The 12,610-nt window shown below is 39.6% G+C and overlaps 1 protein-coding gene across 2 annotated transcripts in view; it reads left to right on the plus strand.

Moving 5' to 3' along the window:
- LOC125806039 (dedicator of cytokinesis protein 3-like) overlaps window positions 1-8,135 on the plus strand; it is a 96,737-nt gene extending 88,602 nt beyond the window's left edge. For both annotated transcript variants that reach the window (XM_049485509.1, XM_049485510.1), the window contains exons 53-54: window positions 2,469-2,551; window positions 5,773-8,135. In XM_049485509.1, coding sequence (XP_049341466.1) covers window positions 2,469-2,551; window positions 5,773-6,483 — 794 coding nt within the window. In that variant the 3' untranslated portion in view covers window positions 6,484-8,135. The remainder of the gene's footprint in view (window positions 1-2,468; window positions 2,552-5,772) is intronic.
- The last annotated feature ends 4,475 nt before the right edge of the window (window positions 8,136-12,610 follow it).

Here is a 12,610-nt window from a genome sequence, read left to right on the forward strand (position 1 = left end):
CATTTTATTTATTTATTTTTTTATATTTAAAATTAGTTCAAACACCCTCACAGGCCAGATGTTTTGTGCTTGCGGACCACATCTGGGGCTTATGTCGAACCCCTGATCTAGAATTTGGTAGCATGTGGTCCAATAAGAGGACAGAATGAATGCCCAATTACTGACTGGGCTGAGAATTGGCTCTGTCATCAGCAGATTCAGAGTTCCACATCCCTCCACGTCCGGCTGTCCAAGAGAGCATGATTGCCTCTCTCTGGATGAGCAGGATGCTAGCCCTGAGCTTCCCAGTGCTGACGGCATCTTGGAGGAGTTAGTAATTACAACATTATGGAGGAAATGGTGGAGGAAAAAGAAGTATTACACAACTAAGATTGGCCGCAAAGCATCTTGCTTGTATTCAGTCTCTTAGGCAGTCTCTTGGCGCTCTGTTAGGAGCAGGAACAGCTCCAGAACCTAGTTTAATGGTGTCAGACTACTTGACAGACACTACAGTTGCTGAAAATATCCTCTCAAGCACATTTTCTTTGGCAAAAAAACATCAGCCAGTGTTTTTCTTTTAGAATGCACTTGAGCATGTTCAAATTAAGCCTCTCGGATTAACTCCCTGTGTGACCCTACGTTCACACTAGCAGGTGACAGAGCCACAAGGGACCAGATATTTCCTGTGAGAGGAGACATTTTGTGCACCAAGTAAAAAAAAAAAGACAGAGCGTCAAGTGAGAAATCAGAGATGTTTTTAACTAGGGTTCATTTTATTACTTAAAGGACCACTATGTAACTAATTTTCAGTAGTAAATGATAAAATTATCAGGATGTATCATCAGATATTAAGGAAACATGTTGAGGTAAAGCACTGGCGGTAGGTAGGTTCCTATTTTAAATGTGTAGTCCGTCCCGGAGTTAGTGTCAGTTTTGTCCTCTGTCTCCTCCTGCTGCTCGTTCCCCAACAAATATAACGCTAGATACTGGTTTTAGAAGAGTTTAGAATTGCTGTATTTCTCCTCTCCTCTCGCTCGTACTCTTAAGATCTCCACCTCTTCTACTAGTCTTAACTTGGGGAAATTCAGCCTCCTGAATTTGGCAACCCAAATACGTTTCGTGGCTGGGGAGGGGTGGGTGGAGCAGACTACTCTCTGTGCTGTTTTGAAATTAGACTGCTGTAGCCATTTCACACACTCGCTCTCAGGTCCTACATAATGCACCTTTAAAAACAGAAAATTAAGAAAAATATTTGTTGACAACCTATTTCCATGTCAAAAACAAGACAAAATGAGAACTATGACAAAGTTTATTACACTTTTCATTATACTAGGGCTGTCAAGGTTAAAGCGTTTACACATGTGATTTATTTGGAACCAGTAACACGGTATTTTTTAACGCAAATTAATTATGCAACCAAATTTGGCCCCAACTTCTGCCATAATTTGCCCTGCCCCCACCCAATGCACAGATTTTTTTTCGGCTGATTGAACGAAAAGCTCCAACACGGACAACACAATAAAACAGGAGACAGCCCAACTATTAAATATATTTATTTTTAATGGAGGTAAACTGCTGATGAGATGCAGTTTAATATGCTATATCAGCCAGATAATATACTGCTATGAACAAACGCTGTCTCTGCTGCTCCATGCTGTTTACACATTGAACACCGCATGTGCAGCGTTCACTGCTCACAGCTGATCAACTCAATTTACTACACAGACATCTGTGCTGCACCTCCTTTTGAAAACACTGTGTTCAAAAGCACAGCAGTTCAGCATTCACTGATTCGCTGTGTGAATCTTCTTGTTGTATTTACTTTCTTGCTCCCGCGCCAGACAGCTCTGACCAATCAGAGGAGAGAATGTGCTCCCGTGGTTTACTGGTGCGCATTTTGGTGCGTTTAGGTTTGTGCCTGTGTGAAACCAAACCAAACAGAGGGAGAAAAATGCTCCAAGTAAACAAACTTATCAACTGATCTGGACCAAAGAAACCAACTACAGGAGTAAAAATGCACGTTTATACTCAGCAAATTAAGATACAATTAAAAAATTCTTACAACCAAGTTGAGATGTTTACAATAAAGTAAAAAAAAAGTTTCCTGTATCCAATTTATCATGTATTCTTTATTCCAGTGCCTCACATTGGCTGTATCTCCCCTTAAACATACTCAAGTATATACTAGTATTTTAATTGACACCACGAATATGAATATAATCGCATTTTACATTTCTTACATTCATTCTTTTATTTACATTTAAATATCTACTTAAAAAAACTTGCATCTTAAGAAGAACAACTGCAGTTAATTGCAGTTAATCACAGAATATTGTTGTGGTTAATCTGATTAATTTTTTTTAAATAATCGGCACCACTACTTTATACATGTCTACCACTAACCCTTCTTTCAGATGTTAACAGGCTGCTTACAGAACAAAATCTATCAAATGATCACTGATGCTGAGCTTGTGTTTGTGTCTATGCAGGTCATTTCCTGATGCACTTTGATACATTCCAGCAGCAGATGAATGAGCCTCCACCAGTTTTGCCTATGCGCTCACTAAGAAAGGTAAGTAATTCCATCCCAGAACAGACTTCTGGGCCTCTGTCTTTCTCTGCATACAAGGTGTGCACTAATCAATCTGGCTTCTGCAGTACATTCTCTGGCACTTTATGCTCCCGATAAATGTGCTGAGCTGCATGATGATGTAGCAAAACAGAAGCTGAAGAAATGATGCACTAAAATGCTCCCTCACCTGATTCAGAGGCATAATTCCTTCATTATTTAGGAAGAACACAAGTCTGTATAAAGACTGGTTCATACCTACTAGTGGAAAAAAAAAGGCTGGTGCCCGTGGTGATGCATACACACCTCAGTCATTCGTCGTTAATGAAGTAAAGTTAATAAAATGAATAAAATGTTTTGTCACACAAAAACTGCATCTGTGTCCCAACTTTTTTAATGGGTGACCATGGTGACGTATGTTTCACAGATTCTTTAAAACAGGGGTGTCCAAACTATGGCCCGCGGGCCATTTGCGGCCCGTTTCCTTTTTTGGAGCGGCCCGCGATGTATTTTAGAAATAGAATGAAAGTTGGCCCGCTGTTAAGCAGGTTTTTATAAGAGGGTGCGCATTTCTAGCGCAGAAAATCGGGCCAAAGAGTCTAAAAGTGGAGAGGGTGCGCGTTTCTAGCACAGAAAAACGGGCCAAAGAGTCTAAAAGTGGAGAGGGTGCGCGTTTCTAGCACAGAAAAACTGGGCAAAAGAGTCTAAAAACGAAGAGGGTGCGCATTTCTAGCGCAGAAAAACAGGGCAAAGAGTCTAAAAGTGGAGAGGGTGCGCATTTCTAGTGCAGAAAAACAGGGCAAAGAGTCTAAAAGTGGAGAGGGTGCGCATTTTTAGCGCAGAAAAACGTGGCAAAAGAGTCTAAAAGCGGAGAGAGTGTGCATTTCTAGCTAAAAAAATCGGGCCAAAGAGTCTAAAAGCGAAGAGAGTGCGCATTTCTAGTGCAGAAAAACAGGGCAAAGAGTCTAAAAGTGGAGAGAGTGCGCATTTCTAGCGCAAAAAAAAACGGGCCAAAGAGTCTAAAAGCGGAGAGAGTGCGCATTTCTAATGCAGAAAAACAGAGTCTAAAAGTTGCCGTAATTAAGGAGTTTAATATTAAGAGACATCATGAAATGAAACATCAATTTGAAAAATCTTAGTTTACACAACACTGTCAAAGATAAAGATAGTAAGTCAAGTAAAATGGTGTGTAAATAAAATAATCAGGAAAAAAGTATTATTTAAAGTGGTACATTTCATTATTTGTTTTATTATAGAGTCTGTGGCCCGAGACTTCAAATATATTTCTCCTTCTGGCCCCCAACAAAAAAAGTTTGGACACCCCTGTCTTAAAAGATGTGAAAAGAGAACATTCCAAAATTGTTTAGCAACATTTTGAAAAAGGTTCCAGGAAGGTTAGCTTATATTGTTACAAAAATAATAATGGTTTGCATCACAATGTTATTCGAATGTTGATCACATTCATACATCCCCGGCTAGACAAATATATACTTACACTATGGAAACATTGAAAGTAACATTCCCAAAACTTAAAATTAAATCATGGACACTAGTGATGTTGCAGCGATGTTACCAGAACAAACACGTTTTATGAACATCCAGAAAACATGTAAAATTGAATGTTCTTAGACCTTTTAAAAGATGTGAAACATTCCTCCCAACTAACAGAGAACGTTATAAGACTTTTTACCAATGCTTTTTTCTTTTAGTGATATAATAATGGTTTGCATCACAATGTTTTGCGAATGTTTATCACATTTATACATCCCTAGCTAGACCAATATTAACCTTACAGAAAGCTTGAAAGACAACTATAAAACAAAAAATTAAAACAGGGGCACTAGTGATGTTGCATCGATGTAACCAAAACATTTAAAAAGGTTTTAATAACATCCAGGAAACATGACACATTGAACGTTCTTAGACCCTTTAAAAAATGTGAAAAAATTATCCCTGCTAACGAAGAACGTTATAAGAATGATAAGCAACGTTTTGCCTGTAATGTTATAAAAATAATGTTCCAGTAATGTTCTGAGAACATATAACAACCTAATTTGAATGTTTATCACATTTATACACCCCAGCTAGACAATTATATACTAACATTATGTAAATGTTGAAAGGAACGATCCCAAAACTAAAAATTAAAACATTGACCCTCATGATGCTACAGCTACATTACCAGAATGTTTAAAAACATTACAAAAAAACATTTAAGGACAATAAAAAAATACAGATTGAACATTCTAAGAATGTGAACTGTAACATTCAAAAATGTTCTACTTACCAAAAATAGTTAATAGTTAAATTTTTTACTCATGAATTCCCAAAGTGACATATACTGAACATCCTGAGAGCATCACAGGACGCTTAAGTGTTGATGTTTAATCATGTGACCTTTGTGACCAAAATGTTGGTGTGCTTGGTTAGTGCTGGAGAAAATCCAGCTCATGAACAGTTTAAACACTCCTTTAATAAAAGGTTATATATCATATCATATACTGTATATTATATATTCTGAAACAATTTCTAAAACACAATGATGAAATACTTTAGAAATAAAGTTCTAAAATTACTTGTTCTGATGTGTTACAGTGTTATTTTAAACTTAAAATATTTACAGAAGTCATATGACCATGTTATTACAATAAGAAAAAAACAACAATGAGCTACTTTAATTGTTTAATAAAAATTCAGAACTAGGTCCAGGCTTGCATTGGTTAAAAAAAATTATTCTGGGGCTTAAGTAAACTAAAGTGCTGCTACTATGATCAGGAGATGAATCCAGGTCATGCAGCTTGCCATCAGCAGCCGAAGTGATGTCGGTCAGCACATGTCTCTGAGCTGATGTATTAAAACCGAGTCACTGCACTTTCCACCGAGCGCGCTGTGATGCTACTTGGTAATGCTACATCAGCAGCAGTTTAAAAAGAGGAGGAGTCTGACTTCACATGTATCAGAGGAGGCATGTGCTAGTCTTCACCTTCCTTGTGCTGGGGCATTACTAGTGATACAAAAAAGTGAATGTGAGTTCCCCTAGAAAGCACCTAAATGGAAAAATATCTTTAGTATCTTTAGGTTGAAATTTGAACAAAATGAACTAATAATAGCATTCAGGGTCTACCATATGGCTTGAGTATGAGTCAGTTTAGAGCCTGTGGTGTGTTATGTACTGAAACTGTAATTACAGAATCTGCCTTTTCTTTCCTCCCCCTCTCCCCCAGTCTCCCCTGCACCCTATCCCCGGCTCCCCCACCAGCCCCGTGTCCGTGTTGGGCGGCAGCAACTCCACTCTATCTGGCAGCGCGAGCAGCGGCGTCTCCTCGCTCAGCGAGAGTGTGCACAGCCACGCCGACACGCCCAGCCGGCATGAGAACACCCACAGTGATCCGCCCAGTCGTCACGACGGCACCGTCACGGGCCACAGCGACGCCCCTAATCGCCATGACAATCCTATAGATGCTGCACCTTCGCATTACTGGAGCCCCGACGAGCACCTGAGCTCACAGTACCATGTGCACTTCAGTGGAGTGCCTGAACATGTGCACGAGCATGCGCACTACCCATCTATTCCTGAGCATGCTCAGTACAGCCACAGTCACGGCCACGGCCTCGGCCACGGGCACTACAGCACCAGCACCGAACACGGCCTCTACAGTCCCGAATCCGAACCCATGGAGCCCCAGCGGCCTTGTCCCCTGCGCCCAGCGGCTTTTAACCCCATGCAGGACCACCACCACCACCTCCACCATCACGCCTCCTTGCGTCGGACCGGGAGCGGTACCGGTGCTCCGACCGCGCCGGCCAAACCTGGCCTGCGGGAGGAGGAGGGGCTGAGCGTGCACCCAGTACCCCTCCCCCGCAGAATATTCCCCCCTCACCGCGCGACGTGGGAACAGGGCATTAGAGAAGAGCAGGAGGAAAACGCGGGGTGAGGAAGAAGCACGAAGACGACGAGAAGACGAGAGAAGGTGTCAGATAGGGACTGAAGCAGAGGGATTAGGCTGAGGTCAACTGGGACGAAGCACGATCCTGGTCTTAAGAGGTCTTTGTACAGCTGTCCCATCCACACATGAGACTACATGAGAGAACACACAAGGAACACCTCTAGACCAGGGCCTGCCTCGCATCGCAGATTCTAGAGAACCTGAAAACAACACCATGCTACTACGGCTTGCAGCACATGCTTACGAATCATACTCTGGTGTCCAAAATGTCTGTGAGCATGTTTCTTTTTGTACCCTTTCAATAGAAAAAGCTATATTTTGTGAGTATGGTGACGAATATAAAATAGACAATCCCTGTAGTCTCCTTGCTTTGTGTGGTCCTCGGTCTTCTAAAGTGGCAAAAAAGAAGGGAGCTCTCCGCTTCGAGTGCAGACACGCTTCAGACATGGTATCACGATCCGCAGTTTGACCGGAAAAATATCTCTCAAACCGTGTAGGTACGTCACGTAAAAGATTCCAATCATTTCGCTTATCGACAGAAGTCTGAAAGTTTCTTTCTCTCTGCAGCACTTTACATATTTTGTAGTCTCACAAATGTAAATCTAAACCAGCTTAAACAGTGTCTTCATAACGGTGAGAAACAGGAGCTCACTTCTGGCCTCTTGCTGGTTAGGTCAAGAAAGATGAAGAACATGCCTCACCTTTCAGGCTACAAATCAGGTACAGGTAGGTTTGCATTGTTAAGAACCCAACCTCCCCCTATGCCCCCCCATGTCTCATGTATGTACCATAGCTCTTTTCTTCCTAAATTCCTTGCGGATACATTCAGGCTAGTTAGTGTAGGTGTAAATACTGTATGCTGTCGTACTGGCTACACAAGCACATGAACCTCATTTGAGTCACTCTCATTCAGGAAGTATTTGGATGCATTGTATTAGTTGTAAGTGCTCTAACTCGTGCTCATTACCTCTGAGAAGAAGTAATAAAACGCGAGTGAATCAGACCGCAGCCAGTTACAGTGAATGAACGCTGGTTTCGGACGTGTTCGCGATGGAACTGCTCGATTGCATTTGAACTGACTTGACCAGCTTGAACTCATTTGGCTCATTTAACAAAAGCGACAGTTGCTACCTTGATTTCATGTTGGATTTTTTTTTGTTTTACAGTGACCTACGACCAGATTCAGGGTTATTTTCCAAAGTTTCTGTGAATAATCAATCCCCTCTGATGCAGCCGCGGTAGCCAGACACATGCAGGTGCCAAACCTCAGGTGTATTCGAGCGTTGGATGCTAATGAGCGTAGTGGCTACAGGGGAACCACACCAAAAACCTACAATGCATATTATTACGATGTACATTCAGTCACTGTACATACATAAGACAACTTGGTGATACATGCTTTTGAATAATCACGTACCCTCAAAGCTGTTGTGTCATTGTTTTATGTACATAACCCAGAAGTGATATATGAAGATTATTGGACATTCATGTTTATATTGGGCAAATTACAATAGATTGTGATTGTCTTATTTGTTCTAGACTTGAGATATTAAGTCTGAAGAAAAATTCATTTATACTCTTTTCAATGTGCCCTCTTGTACATATTGTGAACGCATGAATAAACAGTGTTATAAATTTTATATTTCGTAGTTTCGCTCTAATTTTTGAATGAGCTAAAAGTCCAGAGTTTCTAATACCTTCAGCAAATGTGATGCTTCTAATGAACAGATAAATACTGTACTGTGTATACTGTATACTGCTATTCCTGAGATAAACTGCAGATGAATACACTAAACAGTGAGATACACTATAGGTACAAATGTTTAAGGACAGCAGACACCCCTTCTGATGAATGAATTCAGCTATTTTAAGTTGGAATATTATATAAGCTAATTGTTACTTTTGGCAGTGTGGGCAGTGTGCCAAGTCCTGCTGGAAAATAAAATCTGCATCTCTATAAAAGTTGTCAGTAGCAGAGTGAAGCATGAAGTGCTGTAAGATTTTCTGGAAAAACAAAACTGCACTGACTTTAGACTTGATAATAAAACACAGTGGATCAACACCAGCAGATGACATGATTCTTCGATTGCAGATTCCACTGATTGGTGGAAACTTCACACTAGACCTCAAGCAGTTTGGACTGTGTGTCTCTCCACTCTTCCTCCAGCAGTTTTGTTTTCCCACAAAATCTTACAGCACTTCATGCTTCCCTCTGCTGACAACTTTTATGGAGATGCGGATTTCATTTTCCAGCAGGATTTGGCACACTGCCCACACTGCCAAATAATATTCAAATTTTTTGAGACGCAAATATTTGGGTTTTCTTTGGCTGTAAGCAATAATCATCAACTATAAAAGAAATAAACGCTTAAAATAGATCACTCTGTGTGTAGCACATCTATATAATATATGAGTTTCACATTTTGAACTAAATTACTGAAATAAAGTAACTTTTTAAAGATATTCTAATTTTGAGATGCACTAATATGTGCAAACTGCACCTTTCTCTACTCCCTGTAGAGAAGTCTTATCAACAGGATAGGATAAGGATGAATGAAGATAAACATGAACCTATTGTCAACATGCCTAATGAGAGGTAATTATTCAAATTCCTGACCTCACTAAAGTAGTTAATAATCAGATCCTCACAGAAATGCTCCAGGCTCTAGTAAAAGTCCTTCTCTGGACAGTGGAAACAGTTACTCCAACAAAAGCAGAATGAACTCTTTTTTAATACTCCTGATTCCAGTAGAAACAGTGATTAAGCTTGTGTCCCAATACTTTTGTCCATATTGTGTCAATCCCACACATATGTCTTTGCCCTCTAGTGGTTATTCTTTGACATCAACAAAAAATGACAAAGTATACCAGGCAGAATAGTAAAATAGTATTTTACACATTGATTTCCGCAAAACAGTTATTGTTGGCAGATTTACTCAATATCACATTAAACAATCTTAACAATCATTAATACTCAGCAGACTTATCTTTAACATTTTAAACAAAATAACAGTGACATTCGAAGTATGCTTTGTGACACAGCATGCTCTGTTAACAGAGCATGCAATTTTATATTAAATTAAATAAAAAAATAAGTAAAACATATACATATTCTCTAGAAAATAGAAATTCAATACAGCTAATTTTATAACTAAACATCATTCTGAACAACAGATTCAATTAGGAGGTTAAAGGTTGTTTTTTTTTTCTTTCTTGGAGACAAAATGTTTCCCAAATTCTGGAATTAACAACAGACAGTAGACAGCAGTTTTACAGTGCCATGGAGAGACATGTCATCTGCTGGTGTTGATCCACTGTGTTTTATTATCTAGTCTAAAGTCAGTGCAGTTTTGTTTTCCCACAAAATCTTACAGCACTTCATGCTTCCCTCTGCTACTGACAACTTTTATGGAGATGCGGATTTCATTTTCCAGCAGGACTTGGCACACTGCCCACACTGCCAAAAGTACCATATATATATATATTACCTTACCTTATATATTATTCAAATTTTCTGAGACACTGATTTTCAGGATTAATTGGCTGTGAGCCATAATCATCAACAATAAAATAAATAAACATTTAAAATAGATCACTCTGTGGGTAATACATCTATATAATATATGAGTTTCATATTTTGAACTGAATTACAGAACTAAAGTAACTTTTTAATGATATGCTAATTTTGTACGATGCACCTGTATCTGGGCCCAAGGAAAACTGCCTCAGAATGAGAGGAAGAAACCTGAAGAGGAACATAAAAATGGAAAAGGTGTTCATGTTTTTTTCTTTGGTGACTTTTCCTAACCACACTTTTTATTAAGTTTATGGAGTTTTTAATCTGTGAAATGAACATAGTTATCCAATATCCACCTCAACCACATTCATTTTGGAAAATGCTATCCATTCTTTCCATAGGCACTTAAAGTCCTGTGCTCTAGTACTGCCAATACCATCTTAACCACCTACATGCTAATAAAGCCAGCTGGAGTGAGTCAGGTATTTTGCTGAGGTTGCCCGTTTTGATGAGTTAAGAAATGTATCAGGCAGATTGGGAACATTTTCAACCACAGAAAACATTGCACGAAACAACACTACACTACACCAGTGTTTCTCAACCAGGGTGCCGCGGCACCCTGGGGTGCCGTCTGGCTTCATCGGGGGTGCCGTCAAAATATTGCGCCTCACGTGCATATTCCAGAGTCAGCTCGTGTCGGGGTGTGTCCCAATTCACAGGCAGCATACTCTGAAGGATGCGACCCACAGAGGCGGTGTATTACTGCGCAGCTGTGACGCAATCTGTCTTCGAATACAGCCTCTGAAGGATGCAGCCCCTAAATTGAGATACCCCTCGCTGCAGAACCACAAGTCCAGGGGGTGGGGCTGGATCTGATCCAACTCTTCCTACGTCGTGTTTTCATTGGTCTGAAGCAGATCGGACTCTTCCCCATCCGGTTTTACTCACTCGCCTTTCGGAGTCAAGTAAACAATCACGAACGGGGAAGAGGAGAAAGAAAAAATATAAATAACAATCTGGCAGTAACAACATCCTCATTCTATACTCTCAGTGTACTGGGCATTTTTCCAAGCTCTTTGGAAAATTATACATCGTTACACTCTTTTTATAGAACTCTGTTTTTTGTTCGCCGTTTTGATTGTGTATTAATATCTGTAATAATAAATGAACATGGTAGCTGGTAGATAAGACACTCATTGGCATCCTTTATTTTAATTATTTATTTTTTATTTTGTCTTTAGGCCCTTTTTATTAAAGATAAAAAATGAAATAGTTAATATTTATATAGGAAATGTACAGCATTTTATTATGTTTGTAATCACAGACATGTTCCTTCTTTTAAATCTGTATTGTGTGATTTAAATGTGCTACGTAGCAAATAACATTTTCCAGGATTTATTTGATAAGATAAAAGTCCTGGTCGGGAAACGTAAGCGACACGTGTTAAGTTTAACGACGAATTGAAATGCGATGACTTAAAACCAATGAAAAGAAGATATGGGTGGTCAGGAGGTCAGGCTCCACCCCTTGGATCAGATCCAGCCCCACCCCCTGGACTTGTGGTTCTGCAGCGAGGGGTACTTGCCTAAATTGGGACACACTGTAAAGTTTTTGTCCCCCCACGCGATGCACGCGCTATTTTATTTCATATTCCGCCAGCAACACCCCTCGTTCTCACCTGAAGTACTGCGCCAGCTCCCCCCACCCCCCCCCCCCCCCCCCCCGTTTTTTAGGTCACTGTGCCACCAAAAAGCATAATGTTTTTTATATCATGGTCTGTATTAAGGCTAAAAGTTAAATCTTATTTTTATTATTATTGTGATACTCTGTGTTTTCGTGATAAACACATTAAAAGTGCTGCAATATCATTGTGAATAACAACAAACTTAAACCCGCGTGCAGCAACAGAGGGCGCTCTACACACTGCAGACTGTGCTCAGGTAACGTAATGTATAGTGATTGGAATAACAGCTCTTTTATTTATTATTGTTAAATAATTTACCATCAAAATTATTTGTACAATTAATTACCCGCGTACGCAAATACGTCCCCATTTTGCCCTTTATTTTTCCCATTCAGGTCCAGTCAATAACCAGAAACTGCACAAAATCCAGTGTACAAAATAAAAAAAGTCATTTTAGTATTGTAAAAACATGCCCCTGAGTAACAATATGGTCAAAACCTTTAAATGAACGTTGATTCATTGTCAGAATTTTAACATTAACCAATGCCTATTAGGCAATGTTAAATAATAAAGGATGTTTTAAGGTTTAAGGTCAAAACCATGAAAGATCCATGAAACCATGAAAGATGAATAGAAGAAATCTATTAATTATTCAATGTGCTTTGCTATCCCATTTAAAACGGTCTCAATTCATTATTATTTACAGCATTTTTAAGCATTAACCTTTACAAATGGTTAATGATGTCTTAATGTTAATAATGGTTAATAATATGTATAATAATTAGAGACATTCTGTCATAAGCAGGCCCCTTGCAACAGTGCAAGCAAACCAATCAATTGGCTTCTCCCACTAGTTACACACAGTAGCCAACCAATCAGGTTCATCATTCCTGCAGCCTTGAAATATGAAGCTT

Source organism: Astyanax mexicanus, chromosome 12 (genome assembly GCF_023375975.1).
Source record: "Astyanax mexicanus isolate ESR-SI-001 chromosome 12, AstMex3_surface, whole genome shotgun sequence".
NCBI lineage: Eukaryota > Metazoa > Chordata > Actinopteri > Characiformes > Acestrorhamphidae > Astyanax > Astyanax mexicanus.